Source organism: Buteo buteo, chromosome 27 (genome assembly GCF_964188355.1).
Source record: "Buteo buteo chromosome 27, bButBut1.hap1.1, whole genome shotgun sequence".
NCBI classification, from domain to species: Eukaryota; Metazoa; Chordata; class Aves; order Accipitriformes; family Accipitridae; genus Buteo; species Buteo buteo.
In genome coordinates, this window is record NC_134197.1 from 4,814,484 (window position 1) to 4,831,025 (window position 16,542).

The following is a 16,542-nucleotide window of genomic DNA, read 5'->3' on the forward strand; positions in this document are numbered from 1 at the left end:
CAAGAGCAGGGTGTTCCCAGCTTCTTACCTGGTTCCATTCTTCTTTGAGAAGGTGCTCTTGATATTCAGGTGTCTGCTGTTGAGCTCCAGAGCAGTGAAGCCTCCGTTATCCAGGGTGACCGACTCTTCCACATTGGAGATGGTTTTACCTGGAGTCAGGCAGTGAAAGGTTCAGCTGAAACAAAGGCACTTTTTCCCCAAATACAACTGTACGAGCTAACTTTTCCTTCTTTATGTTTTATGACATCATTAATTATTGGAAAATCTCTTCACCTTTCTTACTGGCAAATGAAAACAATCAGAGTGAATGAGAGGAGCTTATCAGGAGCGTGAATGGGCAGAAGGAGCCAAAAGCGGGGAAAGAAGGAGTCATGGATGGATGCATTTCCTTCGGAGGTAAGTATCTAAAATAGCACAGATGAACTGTGCTCCAAAAGTGCTTATTCTTGTCTTTTGACTATAAATAGGAACCAGGTGACTAATTCAGGTGGCCACTGAAGATGTCCTAAATGAGGACAGCTGTGAATCACATTCATGCTGACTGAAGCAAAGCAAGAGAAAGTAAAACTAAGGCAGGCAGAAAAAGAGGAAAAGGAGGAAAAAAAAAAAGGCAGGAAAGAAAGCAAGAGAAAGCATAAGTGGATAGCAAATGGGAAAAAGATGTCAGAGCTGTAATGAGGATAAGATATAGATGTGAGAAATCACTGGACGATGTAAGGCAGGGAAAAGGACAGGGGACTGGCAGAAGAGGGAAAATACAGCAAAGTATATTATTTCTCGTGATCAAATATAGCAAGAGCTTATTCTCTCCCATGCTTATTCTTTGTAATCCCAAAGGTGTGAGCTCAGCTCATGTCCCGGGCAGAAAGACCGGTTGCATATTGCCACTTTGCAGCAGACAGGTACTTTATCCTCGGCTTCAATTTCAGTGCTACGTTAAGACTCGGTGTGAACACTGATATCCGACAGCACAGGTCAGACCTGTCTTTTCATGCCTGTCCCCCAAACACAGAGCAAAACTAAGAAGATGAGAGATTTCCTATGAGCCACGCATACAAATATGTAATAGTATTAACTTGGTAAAATGCCACGGTATTCATACATCTTATATCTCGTGGGACTGAAATCTGATTTTCTAACACTTAAGTGAATTATAAAGAAAGAAAAGATCTTCACTTTGGGACTGAATTACTAAATACTGCCTGGAAGACTTCTTCATTACATTAATCCCTAAGAACAGGTAGTGCAAAGACCCATCCACCTGATCCTACTCATTAATGTGCCTTTTTTGGCATCTCCTGGCATCAGAGCAATTTCTTTCTGGAGGTGGAGAGGACTATCAGAGAAAAACACGTGTGAGCAACCTTTCCAGGACTTTATCATGTAAGGAGAAGAAAAGGTAAAAACAATATTCAGAGCTCAAGAACTAGGCGTTTTGAAAGGGGACTATTTTAACATTCCTAGTTATAGAGCAGGTAGCTCCTGCTTCCCTTGGGAGACTGGTAAAAATCGTCACTAAAGACAAATTCAAAACTTGATGCTCACTATGCCTTAAAGTCTAACGGGTCCAGATAACGAAGACACCTAGCTGTTTGGCCCCCAGCCCAGCAACTGCAGCTTGGCTTAGGGAATGAATGTGAGATGCAGGGCACTCTATTTAACATAGAAGAGTTGTGATATAGTCCTCACACATACAGACCTAGAATATTTGCACTGGATACAGCAATGGAAAAGCAGAATCTGTCTCCTTCTCCCCATCTATCAGGGAATGACAACAAAGCTAAAGGAAGTCTCAGCTCATTCCTTTTTTGTGGTCTTCTGCCAAGCATTTGACCCAGACTCCTTGGCTTTTGCTACAGTCCCTGGAACTTCCAGATGCCCATGGTTGGTTAGCATCCAAAACCTGATAAGATCAGGCACTCTTTGCCCAGTGTGGCTATGGGCAAAAGCCATTTCTACCAAACCAGACAGCAGAAAGATCCAAGTCTTCTGCCAAACAAAATACCTATAACGAGAGTCCACACTGATGAAATCAGGGGTTCAAAGGGAAGATATTTCTAATTCCCGCAGCTCTTGAGACCGTGTGCACAGCACAGAGCCAGTGCCTTACCTGTGCTGCAGTTCTTGTACTTCTTGCTCTGGCCATGCAGGACCAACGCAAACACCACCAGGAGGATGAGGATCAGACTTGAGAGTGCCATCACCAGCAGAAACCACCACTCCTCGTAGAAAGGGGCTTCCGTTTGTGCTGAAAGAGCAAAAAACAAATAACAATTCCTCTTTATGCTCCTTCAAAATTTTCTCTTCTTCCCCACAGTGAACGATGCATCTATAATAGCGTTCAGGAGAGAGAGATGTTCAAAGGAGGTGACATAGTCTACTCTGCAGTCAAGACTTTTGAGGGGCTTGCTGACACTTCTAAGATGGCAAAAAGAACAGGAGCATATCATGGCTCAAACACACCCGCAAGCATCTTTCATACACCCAGAGCAGCGCTCCAGAATCCCTTAGCTAAGAAGAAGTTATCACCAAGTGAAGAGAGGGAGGTTTCTTCCCACAGCTCCACACACCTACGTTTCTTGACTACTGTGGTACGCTTAGTACTCCCTGGGTCAAAGGAACCACTAATAGATCTGTCATGACTCACGATTATTCCACTTTTTAAGAGGCTTCCCTCGCCAAAATGCTGCTCAGTGGCTCTTTGAAAAATACAGCTAGTGCCAGGGAACAAAGTACACTTGGTTCAGTGTCTTTCAGTACCTCCATTAACTCCAATTTCCAACATTCACTGCTACTCTATATCGTTTCCCCATCAGCTTAGCCGAGCCTGATGTGCAGCACATGGGTATCAATTCAGTTGCCTGGATTTCGTGCGATCTCAAGTAATTTCATCCTATTTGACCTCAATTTGAGACGCAAAATGAAACTAACTTCCCCTTTCTAGAGTCATCTCGCCAGTCTTGGTTTAGAGTAGTAAGTATTGTTATTTTCTTGCGGTGATACTCTCTTTGCCAGCATCCCTCGGCTTTGTGAAAAAATGCTGCCGCTGGAGCACAAGCCAGCAGTTGTACATAAGTTCCCTATAGTCCATATGGTAGAAGAACACCCGGTAGGAATGGGCGATGCCAGAAGACCAACTTCAACCCCTCACTAACACTGAACCCAGGCGCCGTCTTTCCCCGACTGTCCTGAGCCCTGGATCTAAACACAAGTCTGTTGTAAGCCTGATGATATGAGCTCAAATTTGTTCCAAATCACTGGGTATCCTGCAGCAGTGAAAAGCAGCCACGATCTTTCTTTGCTAGGAGGCCGGTCCAGGGCAATAAAGCCCTAAAGGCAACCTGCACAAGCCATGCTAGGCTGAGCAGATTCAGTGCAATTTATACCTCCCTGTGCTAGCTGAAGTGGCCAGCCTAAAATGCTTTATACTTTTATGACTGTGAATCTCAACAGAAGCCTCTTACTTTCATGCAGCAATTTGAGATGAACACTGAAGCATCAAAAGGAGGTGAATTAAATAGTTCTGTTCAAGTGAAGAACTTACAAACAAGTGGTTTATTTATAAGAAGCATCACAAGGAGATGCATGCTCAGCTTCAGAGGAATAATGTCTTCCAGGAAAGACTGACATGACTACTGACCCTTTACATTGTGTTATAGTCTCTGTGAAACCACACATAGGAAAAACACTGACTCTCGGTGTTTGAAGTGGGTTGTCTATGCCCTTGTCCTGAAGGAGAAAAGCAAGGGTAGCACTCACACTGAAATCCATAGACAGCTCCCACAGGCTAAGTGGTTAATTGTGTAAGGACAAACGCAGCCGTGATGGCGATAGCAGCATTTACTACTCTTGCCTGCTGGGTAACTGGTGAATGGCGTTTATGCTTTTCACTGAAGAAGCAAAGAGATAAAAAGCTACTCTGGATACTGGAGCATTGCCAGGTTCCTCAGGAATCTCCAGAATTTCAAATCACAAAGCCGCTTTATCAAGTTCAATTATCCCTCTTGCCTGTCTTTGCTGACACAGCAAGGATGAAACCTATTGCTCAAAAGCAACCTGGAGCACAGCTGTCCCTGCCAGGGTAAGAGGGGACCTGAGCAAAGCTTTCACGAGGGCAAGCTTTCCCACTTCACAACAGGCCATCGAACTTGAGCTGCCCAGACGTGGCAAGCTGAATGGAATTTGCTTTTTGAGGTACTGAAGTTCCTTCAGAAAACCAGAGTGCTGGGCTGCTCAAAGGGATTTTGGAAGCCATAGCCCTGTTTACTGGGAATAAGCACAAACAAGCAGGGAGGGTGGGAAGCTCCTGAGGACATCACCAACTGGAACTGCCAGCCCAGAGGGTATCAGGAACAACTTTGTGAAACTACACTTTTATATTTTTGAGAGCTAAATACAAAATAACACAGAAAATCTTTATCAGAGAACCCTGGATAAAAAAGGAGGAAGCAGAGCAAACAAAACAACAGACTAGGAAAGGAGAAAAAGCAAACAAGTTGTCGACTGTGTAAATTAGTCTTAGGGCAAGAGATCTTACATATAAACACTCAGGAAATTTCTCAGAAGGTTCTTTGTCAAACTTAACAATGGCATACATGCACTTTTCCTCTTGAGAGTAAAGCATACTGCAATAAAAAGTCTTGATTCACCACTATATTAGTCTGGGTTTATCCTAAAACAAGTGAAAACAAGCTGCCCTTGATTATTTGTTGCAACTAGAAAATCTGGCTGGTTTTTTTTCACCTCTTCCCCCACAGCCCCAAGAAATTCCATTGGAAAAGATATTTTAAAAAAATTCCATGATTACCTGATACTGCCACAGAGGGAACACTTGGTTCTCCATAGCCAAATTCATTGACAGCCACCACCCGAAATTCATACGTCACACCCTGTTTGAGTTTGTCCAAGCCGACTGTGTAGGAGGTAGCACTGCGAGGAATGTCCTTCACAAACATATCCCACAGTCCTTCATCTAGGAAAGCAGCAAGGAAAGAAATGGCATGAACTGTGCGAAGTGGCACTTTCTTCTGCTCACTGAAAAAACTTGCCATTAATTGTGTGTTTCAACCACAGGCGGTGGACATGCTTACCCGAAGGCTGCTCAGCGATACACACAAATGTCAGAATGCCCTGCAAGACCCCGTCTGTAAAGGCATTTATTCATGATGGAGTCTTATAGGAGCCCAGATGGAAGAGTCCTCCTCTAAAATCTGCAGGAGCACCCACAGTGACCTGAGCTGGCTAGAGCAGCTGCCAACCATCTGGGTCCCTCCTGAGCAGGTAGGGTCACCGCATCAGCACGCCCGTTATTCGACAGAGCGAGTAAAACCCAAAGCAACCTGCTACACTAATGAGTCCTAATCGCACAGGGTTTGCCTGCTTTTCACATCGCAAAACCGACTTCGCTAGCGAAGTGCGTAGGCTAGGCTCTGCAAATTAATGTAAGAATTGGGTCTCTTGGCAGGAGGTACCGTGGCCTTGCATGAACTGGTGCCTGGTGGACTGGTGTCACTGGAGTGCTGCTTGCTTTACGGTATCAATAGCGATATTTCCTTCGCGTGGGCTGGCCCACAGCGCGGCACAGCCCGCAGAGCAGGACAGCCGGCACGCCGCTTCTGTGCCACGCATCTTTAAACAGGAACGAGTTTTTCTTTCTATTATAAATCTCTCAAAGTTTTTAGAAACACAATGCTATTCCAATAAGAGTGTTTCAGTAGGGTCTTCTCAGTTCTCAGCAGCCGTACTGACATAAATCCTGATGTGCCCCCTCACCAGGCACCGTTCTGGTCCCTGATCCAACCCGTCATCTTACACTCACTTGACTGCAACGGAAAGAACTTTCAACAAGGTGGATCCTGTTACCAGTAAGAACAAAACCAATAATAATTAAAAATATCAGACAACAATTTAGAGTGCAGGAATCAAACATTAATCTGAACGGACTGCTTTTCAGTAACGACTGGTGCCCAGCACTTTGCTGACAAAATGGAGTTACTGTCTACGCGTGGGGCCAAACTCTCAGCTAGCCTAAGCCAGCGTCGCTCTTACAGATCTGACCTCACAAGGATCCCATGGGGCTTTTAACTTCTAGTTATCAAAGCTGTTCAAACAATGTCTATTTTTCTCTGCATGTCCCACAGCAATGGGAATACAATGATAACCCCTGCGTAGATACGACTCCAGCGCAGGAGCTGCCTGCTTTGAAAGAAAGTCCTCTGCGCTGTGAGATTCGAGCATCAGCACGACTCTGTAGCTTGAGGCGTTATCGAGGTAACAACAAAGCAGGAGCCAGCAGCACTACCCTCAGCGACTTATTCCGCTGCTGCAATGGAAGGCAGGAATCTGTTCTCATTTGCTTTGCATCTACCTGGGTGTAAACTAATCGGAGTCACCGCGGCAATTCCAGAATTGTGCTGGTGTAACAGAGCAAAATTTGGCCCTTAGCCTACTTCTGTGCAACAGAGAATAGCAGCAAAGACGGATTGATTAACACTGCAGGTGCATTTCCATGTGAATGTTTTAACTTTGGCATCAGTAAATATTGGCTCGGTAATTTGTACCGTGCGGCACGTCTAGCAACACACACAATGACTAACAACCCCCAAACTACATCTTTTCTGATCATGAGGACTGGCAGTCTCAGTGGATGCAAAAAGCAGGCTGAAATGTTATTGTTCCAGCTACATTTGAGAAATACCAAAGAACAATAAAAATAGGTAATTTTTCTGTCATGCTTAAAATTCAGACCAAGACGTTATTCACCCGCATGATCAGAGTATAATGAAGTTATCATAATGTACCATTGTTATGTATTAGTTGGATATTACAATGGCTATAAAACAAGAGATAAAATATTGACTTCCCTTTTACAGGGCAATAGAAGGCTAGATTATTTCTACCACGTAAACTTACAGTGTAATAAAAAGGGAGTTTGGGATTTGGTTTCTCGGAAGAGGGTGGAGCCAGGCATGCACTTTCAAAGTTAGATTGTTGCAACCACCAATACTAGGAAGATGCATATAAAATATTGGCATAATTGCTAGAATTGCCTGAGCTTTCACAAACACGTTTGTAAACAGCAATAAGAGAATTTGAGCCCATGGTGAATTGTCTGAAAAGCAATTTATTTGCATTGAAAGCCACTTAAATGGGGGAAGAAAAGGCAACAATAAAAATGAATGTTCAACGCTCATTGCAGCAAACACAACTGTTCACACATGCACTTTCTCATTTTCTCAAACCTATCAGGGTGCACAGTGCAGAATATCCAACAGACCAAGAAGCGTAAATTTAACCACTGTGTAAAGCTTGCAGTAAGTTGGGATAACCGCCCTTGAGAAGTCAGCGTTACATTTCCACCTCTCTGTCCCCTTGGCTATGGGAGCAATGGTGTGGGGCAGCAACGGCTGCTGGTGGATGTTTCTTCAGAGGGATTCTCGTCTCGCAGGGACTCAGAGATGCTCTGGCTGGTGGCCATATCTTCTCTGGCCCACCTCCCTTTCATTCATTGAAAGAATCTTTGCCCGGACTTTCTTTTCTGGGGTAGGAAACAGGGTTTGGCCAAAACGGGACCCAGCATGTGAGCCTTGGGATCCCAGCGAGGTGCTGATGCAGCTGCAGTGGTCAGAAATCTGCACGGTGGCAGCCTGGAAAGGGGGACATCCTTATGTCTCCCCCACTGCTGACCCCAAATCAATGCTATGCTGGGGCTCCCCAAGTCCTGGCCAACAAGGTTTTTAATTCCAGAGCCTCAATGAATTTATCTTCTCTCCATATGGACCATTCAGGCCCCTCTTTGTTGACAGAGATCACAATCAGATATATCCAAACTAAAAAAGCATTTTATTTCAGTGGTGAACTTTGAGATTAAATATTGAACACACGCTTGTGAATTCATTCATGGCATCTCTTCCCCCATCCCTCAAAACTAGGTTTGCTCTAAATGTTAGAAGTTCAGCTGAAAGAGAATTCGTTAGAAGGTCACCTGTGATAGCAAAGATTGGCCTTTAAGTTCAGTAGAAAATCATTAGTACACTGTACACAGTATTTTCCACCCAGTTTAGGGAGGAAAGATGCACATGCCGTGCTTGGGCTACCAACTGGGTATTACCTCATAGAAACCATCGAGAAAAGCAAAGTTTGCAACACTGGACTCCCGCAAAATTTTCTTTCAGTAACAGCTGTCCCTTTCTTCATTTCATATTGCCTTTCACGGGGCACTCGGCCTCTTAAAAAAGGCCTAAATGTCTGATGGAAAAGGGAGGGCTCCTCAAAAAAACTTTTTCTTTGTTTCCTGTTCCTATAAACTCTTCACCAGACCCTGCCCCAGCTGACGTGAGATTTGATCTTTATCCCCCAGCCTTGACTTCTCCGTCCAGTTTGGGACTGAGGCATGTGCGTGGGGAGAAGATCTGAATGACAGGGGAAGGTGAAACCACCCAAAATGATGTCCAGCCTGGTCCTGGCCATCCTGCGTCAGTGAGGAGCAGCACTGGAGGCTGCAGCCATGCACAGCACCCCCAGGCTGGCCTGGTTTCACAGGCAATTAATTGGGGTCTCCACGCTGAATAAAACTGTCAGTCAGTAACGAAGGCTCCCGGCTCTGCTAACTCAGGCCACTAACAAACAAGTGCCGTGCTGCGGCTGGGGAGATGGAAAGCTGTCAGTTATTTGGGTCTTAAATACCAGCCTTCCCCTCTTGGAGTGAGAGGAGAGTCGTGCCGTAAAACTTTCTCCTAATTACACATTAGGAGGTTTATGAGGGGAGAAGCTGCTGAGAGTTACGGATCGGCTGAACACGAGTCGCGTTCCTTCCGTGGAGGACAAAATTAAAATGTGGTTGTATTTGTCAGAGGCAAAGGGCTGGATTATCATGCAAACTAGTGAAAGGACAAGAATGGGAAGTGAAGGCTGACAAACTGTCAGCCTCGGCATGTTGTTCGTGAGCAGAAGCGAACCAAAGGCCCCATGGCAGATGCCGGCAATGCAGCTGCACCCTTCACTTTGAATTTACTGACTTTTGCTGGTTTGTGTCCATGTTTGACACTGCGCTCCCTCATTTGTTTAAAAATAAAGAGAAAAGGAGGAAAACATATAAACATTACTCAAGACACCAGAAAGGAAACTAAAGTGAGATCTGCCTTCGGGGTGTGGGAAGCGAAAACCAGTATTTATGGGAAGGACAATCTCCACTCCAAGTAGATGGGTTCTTCCCCCAAAAGTCTGCTGCCTTCATGGAACTGATCATACCGGGGAGCAAAAGAAAACACTTTCCCGACTTGTCTATATCCTAAGCTCATGATTTGTGGCTGATCCAAGTTTAACCGGCCCATTCATGCCAGCCAGAGTGCTAGAAATATTATTGTTGGAAGCATGTTAAGATGTAATTCTCTCCCACTGGGCTGAAGTCATCCCCTGCTTGGGAAAAGCAAACAAACAAAATCCAAAACGCACGATGGGGAAAGGAAGCAGAAGAGGAAATGTTCATCAACTTGATTGGGGTCGGAGGCTTTTCCTGAGGTGACACAAGCAACGAAGCAGGTTGACCAAACACCTACATGGCCACCCTGCAGCTGAAGATGACCGAAGTGGGCCGACACACGCATGAAAGTCTCATGCTGGCAGTTACGTATCCACATGCACTCCTGGCAGCGTGGATCCCTAGGGCGTTATGCAGAAAAACCTCCTCTGTAGGTAGGGGATAATTGGGAAAGGAGGTCTGTGTGAGACGGCTTAGTACGTTACAGGTCGCGTGCCCGCCACTGAAGCCCAGTCCAGAGAAAGGAGCCTTGGATGTGGCACGGCGTTGGGAAAAAAGGGGTGAAACCAGCCTCTCCACAAATTCTGACAGCACTGGGAACCTTATCATCGTCGTGCCGTTTCTGTCTTCTCCTCTGCACGTAGAAACTGAGGACACGATGTAATGCCCATTCCTTAGCCAGCCTAGTTGATGTCTGGGGAGTGCTTACGGCGGCAGTGACAGAGGCTGCTTAATTGCATTTCTTGTAATGCACAAGGAGCTAAACTGGAATCCATTTCTCTGGGGACAGAGAAGTTGAAGGAAAAGAAAAACTCTTCTGTTTCTGTAATGTCTTCCTCTAGCACAGATCACTCCGGAAAAAATATTGGCTTGCCTGCTCCATCCCTGTGTCTGAGTATATTAAAAATGCAGAGGAGGTAGTCAGCCTGGTCACCTTCCATAAATCCGGGAGAGAAACGGGGAGATCAAATGAACAATCTCAGCTGCCTGCTGCCACCATTGCTAAACCCAGCAGGGCAGCCGGAGCCCTGGGAGACACAGCAGGGCACCGAAAATTTCAAAGGGAAGTGACAAAAGGGGGTAGGGTTTGCCATTTCTGACAGAAAGCCACCCTCCTACTCTGATGGAAGAGACTTGGCAGGGAGCTACAGCAGGGAAAATGAGATGATACAGCATTTAACGTTTGGGGTAATGAGGCCTATAATAGATGACACTTGAGATGTGAAACACTAAGGTAGCGGTATTGCATTTAAATACTGGCAACAAGCTAAAGCTTTTCATCTGTCTGTTCAATGCCTCTTTTTTGATCTCAGAAGGATGAATATATCTTTTCCTTCCTTGATTTTATGTGAAGGGCACAAGTCAACGGCTCTTCTCTTGGACAACAACTCCTTAAAAACAAAGGTTCCTCCAATCCATGCTCTACTACCCGTATAAATCAACGTGCAAAAGCAAATTCTTAGAATGATATTAAAACAGAAGCTGCTCTGAATGACCAGCCCTGACAGGAGGAATTAGTTCCCTGCTTTTGTTAAGCTCGTAATTCAGATTTCAAACTCCTCCGTGCAGAGATGAGGAAGAAAAGTGGCACAGAAAGGAAGCCGACGCTTGGGTGAAATAAGCAAACGTTCCAATTAGTCTGTCTCCTCTCCTGGATCACATTTCACGCTTCCTACAGCTGCAACCAGAACGAAGGATGAGAATCCAGCATACAAATGCCTAGTTCATTTGCTACAGCAGCATGAATAGGATTAAAATAATCTGAAGAGGAATTAAATGCCTCAACAGTCAGGTTGCAAGAGCAGGAGAATAAGACCTCTTCTGTGTGTTTCCAGGATCAGTGGAGTGGGGCCAGCAGAAGTGACCCAGGGTTAATGCAGCTCAGACTTGCCTTGGAGGGACTATTTTCTTCCTACTCAAAAAGAGTGGGCCACAAATCCTACATCCTTAGCCATGAACTGTAAAATGTTTGTTCACATCCAATGGTGAGACAAGCCCAGCAACATCAGATGAGTTTGCAATGTCACCACGCACACGAGTTGAATTTCCAGCTTGCAGACAACCTGTACATGGGCTGCAGGTTTGCCCCTAAAATACTCTTAACTCAAAACACCCTGTTTGGGGAAACATAAACTGGCAAGTGAACTTCAATGAACAGTTTTGGTTTAACTTGCTATCTAAACAATGCTGTTCAAAATAAGACAGGAAATTTTTTACCTATGAAGAAATAAGGGCAGAAATCAATAAGCTGATGTAAGGGAAACAGAAGCACGGCAGTGTCATGCCTCTAATTAAAAAAAAAAAAACAAACCTTGATCTCTCTGAGAAACTCCAGTACTTTGAGAAGGTGCACATTTTCCTTCACTTTGTTTTGAAAACAATTGTCAAGTTAAATGACAGAAATGAGGAAGAAGTTTCAGGGTCACAGCAGAGCTTCACTACAGAGCAAATTCTATCAGATGCAGGTTTGGAAATCTGCATCTTCAGTGATGACCACAGAAATGCAGGCAATAATTTTGTTACTGGCCTGGTTAAACATAATTAAAACCATGGGTTTTCAACACAACCTTACATTCAAGACATATACAAGAAACAGTCAGGATCCTTTATATAATCAAACAGATAAGCATTCGTTTAATCAATATATAATCAAGCAATGTGCAAGCACCTAGAAGTAAAAAAGGAAAGAACAAGCAGCCAACATGGATATGTCAAGTATAAAGCATGTCTAATCTCCTCCTGTGACAGGGTAGCAGACCTTGTCAATAGAGGAGAAAGAGCAGACATCATCTATCCTGACTTCAGCAAAGCTTTTGACATCGTGACATTCAAACATGGCCTACGTGAAACAAGTATCTGGTAGACGCATCACCAGCTGGAAAAGTGTACTCGGCGAATGGTTATCAACATTCACTGTCAGAGCCGAGGGAAATTATCAAGTGAGATTACACAGGGGTCTGGCAGCATTCACTGGTTTTTCTTAACGACTTGGTTGCCAGAAAGTGTGCGCTTATTCAATGTGCAAGGGTTACCAAGCTGGGAGAGGCTGCAAACAGGCTGGAGCATACAGCCACTTTCAAAATGTCCTTGTCCAATTGGGGAAATACTCTGGAAAAATCAGGGAGCAGCTTCAGTAAAATGCAAATCCCAGAAGCAAAGGAGTTGGGAGTTCTGGGAAAGCACCAAGAAAAACTGTGGTGAGGAGGAGATTCCTTTCCCCCTCTAATGCCCTGCCTGCAGAACACAAGAACAAATGGGGAAAGCAATGTGTATGCGGTGCTAAAGTCCTGGCCCTATTATTATTAACAGTAAAACAGTAATTAGCTGCTGTGTTCTGCTGCAGAAGAGGACAGATTTCTATCTGCAGTCCTCAAAATACAGCTTGCAAGTACTTATTAGTCCTTGTGCATGAAAGATGCTGTAAGCCTTTAAGTGAGTTTTAATTATTAACTATATTAGCTCATCAGTTGGATGATTTACCAGTGATGTAGCACAGTGAAAGCCAGAGCACTCAGGGTAATTTTCTGTGACTATTCCTAAACAGGAGAAAATCTGCTAAACCACATAATAAACCAGCAATGGTTTAATACTGCCTGGCAACAGCGTTCTCTCACAAAATCCCCGTACCTTACTGGGATGACAAACGATCTCTCCACTGTGGGATGGGATATTATCTGTTTTTCAGCGTGGACTGAAGGAAGGGAACTCATGTTGTCAAACTCTCTTGTTTCCCATGGCTTACCTGAGGGTCGTGCCTCTATAATGTAGCCAGTTGTGGGTTTTTCTCCTGAATCTCCCTCAGTCCATTGCAGTGTCAGCCCAGAAGCAGATTTTGTCACCAGAATTTCCTGAGGAGATCCGGGAGACCCTAAAGGATGAAACGAAAATAGCAAATGGTGGTGGTATCACAGACTGCAGTATTCTTCATTTTCTCTACTGATATAGGGGAAAAAAAAAATCTAGAAGTATTAGTCAATATATGGGTAACACAAACCAGTTCAATGGGCTATTGACCTAAATTTTTCACTGGTTCTAGTACCAGCAGTTACATGCCAATGGCTGGGTTTTAGAGATAACTGTGTTAAGAAGGAAAGAGAAAAAACCCTCTCATTTTAACCATGAGCATATCTGCAGCATTTGCACATTGTCGCTGCTGCTTCTGAATTTGGAGGCAAAACCAGTCTCCAAGTTTCAGGGAGAGGTTCGTGGGGACAGCTGCCCGCCCATTTGCTTGGGAAGATGCCACGACCACGTTAGAGAGGATTCCTGCTTTATACTGTTTGTGGTGGGACGTGAGAGTTAAACTGTGGAGCCACAGTGCTGCTGTGCCAGATAATGGCTACAGAGAGTACAGTGACAAAATTAGATCTTGCTGGCACCCAGAAGAGTGGAATTGCCAGACGTTGCTCTGATAGAGGGGGGAAAAGAAGCAAAAATCAGAAACGTGACCACTGCATTGATGTTCTGTGATTTACTGGACAGGCTTGTATCGTTGGAGAGTATTTACCTTGTTAGATTATCTGTTTATGAAAATCACTGATCAAATAAGAAAGCAAACTCTTTTGGTACACACACTGAACCAAGCTGGTATTCAGCCTGTAGCTCCTCTTGACATATCAGGAAATTCGCAGACCTCTCCCTCTGCATCAGCCAAAGTGTCAGGAGAGAATAATTGTAAATTCTTTCTGGCTTTACATCCAGGAACCTCTGCTGGTTTTGGCAGAGTTATTCCAGTTCTGACTCCACTGCATAGCAGTACAGTCAGAATTATGCACCGCGCTGTCAGGTTGCAGCACTGAAATCCCTGGCTAGCCCATTTGTGTTATTATTTATTCACGCTGTTTTGTTTATTCACATCAGACTTCTAGATTTCAGGAAAAAAGGAAACATGTTTTTCATGAGCAGTTGCGAAACCCAGTGAATCATGTCCTGAGCTCCTGTGACTCAGCTTCTCCTTGGCTTGGAAATTCATGTGAAGCCCTGAGTGCATTATTCCCCGCTGTTGGACCGTGTTTGTATAACTGATCTGGCTTGTGACATGCTTTTATGGTTCCACTTACCTTCTGCTGGCCCAGCTGTGACGTTGGCTTGCAGTTCAGGTCCATAGGCGATGGTTCGGGCTTGAACTCTGAATAAATAGGTCATGCCCTTGGTGAGATCTCGGACCTTCAACCAGCGTTGCCAGTTCCCTTTAATGTCCACAGTGACCACCTTACTCACCCCTGGAAGAGCCACACAGATAAAAAAATAAGAGAAGGTTGCAATGCAAAAAGAGAAATCAAGTGGAGCTTATTACATCTAGATGGTAAGTAAAATTATCTAACAGTTTGCTAAGAAAGTATTTCTTACAATTAGCAGGAGTTTAAGTAGTGATAATAGCCAATTTTCAGCACTGATAAGTATAATTAGAGTTTAAGCTTGATAAGTGGGTACTGACAAGAAAAAAAACCTTACAACACAACTGGGAAATTACCAAGAGACTACAAGCAACTTCACTAATTACTCTGGGAAGAAAGGAGGAGGTAAACGAAGAGGACTGCATGTTGCAGATTGCTTCCTATGCAAGCATTTCTCCACCGTTTCTTTGCCAAGTAACCTGCAACATTGCCTGGAGGAGGAAACGAGGGCCAGGTTCTTTCCTTTCATCTCGTCCTGTCATTTCCACCATCACCAAGTGAATGCAGAATGAAAGATGCGTATCTCACAGGTAACTTGTGGGTACAAATGCCACTGCAATAGGGGATGCAATCAAAGTGTTATTAGCTTGGACAAGGCTAAAGTCACGACCTGTGTTTCACTTTTCTCACTCTCTAAGAATTTTTCTTACATGGATGAATTAAAATCAGTGCTGTTTCCTTCATCAAGGTTCATAGCTAGTTTCACGTTCAGGTTCTCAATGCTGCATAAAAGGGCAGAGCGGCAATGAGTGCTTTGAAAACAAAAAATCTAGTTTTCACTGGAGTTTTCTAAAAGTCAGTCAACAGAAAGGATTTGATTTCTAAAATATTCTATGGAACAGAAAGTTCAAGTTTACAGAGTCCTTTTGGCATTTTTCTGGTTCTGTACACGTACATAACACATTTCAAACCAAGAAGATAGGAAGCAGGAGAATGTTTTTCCCACTAGAGAAGGCTGCTTGCTAGTTTCTCTTTCCAGAAAAATGCAGAAGGAAGATGTTTTTCAATCCAGATGCTTATTTTATGCAAATCAAGATGATACTTTCAGTTTTTATCAGTTAAATAAAGAGTAATGTCCAAGCAATTTCTGTTCAAAGTTTTCTCCCAGATACAATTTATAACTCAGGGAATCTTTCCTTGGTTAACGAGGAAGCAGTAAAAGTGCTCCCTCCTTCCCTAGGTGTACTATTTCATTTCTCTGAGACAAATCAGGAAGCATTTGTCATTTTGAAGTTATGCTCCAAAAAAAAGGAACTGTTAAAAAAGGCTCCAGGGTAATTTTGTTGTCTATTATTGTGTAAAACATAACATTGTAAAGCTTAAACAAGAAAAGGTCAAACAGGGAGAAGACTGTGCTAAAGAACAGATCGCTGTTAGAAAGTTTCGCAAAACGCGCAGGTTTTAAGCAGGCTTGTGAGTAGGAAGGCAGGAGGCGTCACAACAGCGAGGATGCTCAGCTGAACATCACGAACGGGTGAAAAGTCAAAAGATGCAGGAAAAAAGCTCCATCTGGGGGTCTGGTCCATCCACGTTGTTGCTTTGTAGTGCTGGGAGGGAGGAATGTGAGACCTGGCCCCGCAAGCCTCGCTGCCTGCGTTCAGCACCATTACGTGCTCCATCTTCAAATGAGTTTGACTTTACCTTGCTCCCTAAACAAAGGAGCATGGCTTTTCTAACGGAGGAAAATGATGGCATCGAGGGAGGCGTTACTTACCATGGCGGGAGAATAAATCGGTTTGCTGAAAGAAAAATGTTGGCACAAGAGCAAATGGGTAGAAACCGGAAAATAAATTTAGGCAAAAATTTAGAATCTGAGGAAAAGCCTTCCATAATCTCTCTGCTCACATCAGAATCTTCTACAGGGGAGGGAGGGACAAACTGGAGTCAGAGATAGCACAAGCAGAGGTGGGGAAGAGAAGAAAAGAAAACAAAGATTCTGAGGATGTTAAGTCAAATGCATGCAGAGAAAACATGATGTGACACTTCCATATTTTCAGGGGCAAAAATGTATTCTTAAACATTGTGTAGGAATGAATAAAAGACAGGAAATGCCCAAACAGCCTGAACCTCCTGCATACCCCGTGCACAGTTCTTGGTCAGAATTAG

The 16,542-nt window shown here is 44.1% G+C and overlaps 1 protein-coding gene across 2 annotated transcripts in view; it reads right to left on the reverse strand.

The window, feature by feature from the left end:
- The window catches only part of SDK1 (sidekick cell adhesion molecule 1), a 417,916-nt gene that overhangs the window by 11,664 nt on the left and 389,710 nt on the right, over nucleotides 1-16,542 (reverse strand). For both annotated transcript variants that reach the window (XM_075058380.1, XM_075058379.1), the window contains 5 exons: nucleotides 14,320-14,481; nucleotides 13,002-13,127; nucleotides 4,808-4,972; nucleotides 2,111-2,248; nucleotides 29-149 (listed from right to left, as the gene is read on the reverse strand). In XM_075058380.1, coding sequence (XP_074914481.1) covers nucleotides 29-149; nucleotides 2,111-2,248; nucleotides 4,808-4,972; nucleotides 13,002-13,127; nucleotides 14,320-14,481 — 712 coding nt within the window. The remainder of the gene's footprint in view (nucleotides 1-28; nucleotides 150-2,110; nucleotides 2,249-4,807; nucleotides 4,973-13,001; nucleotides 13,128-14,319; nucleotides 14,482-16,542) is intronic.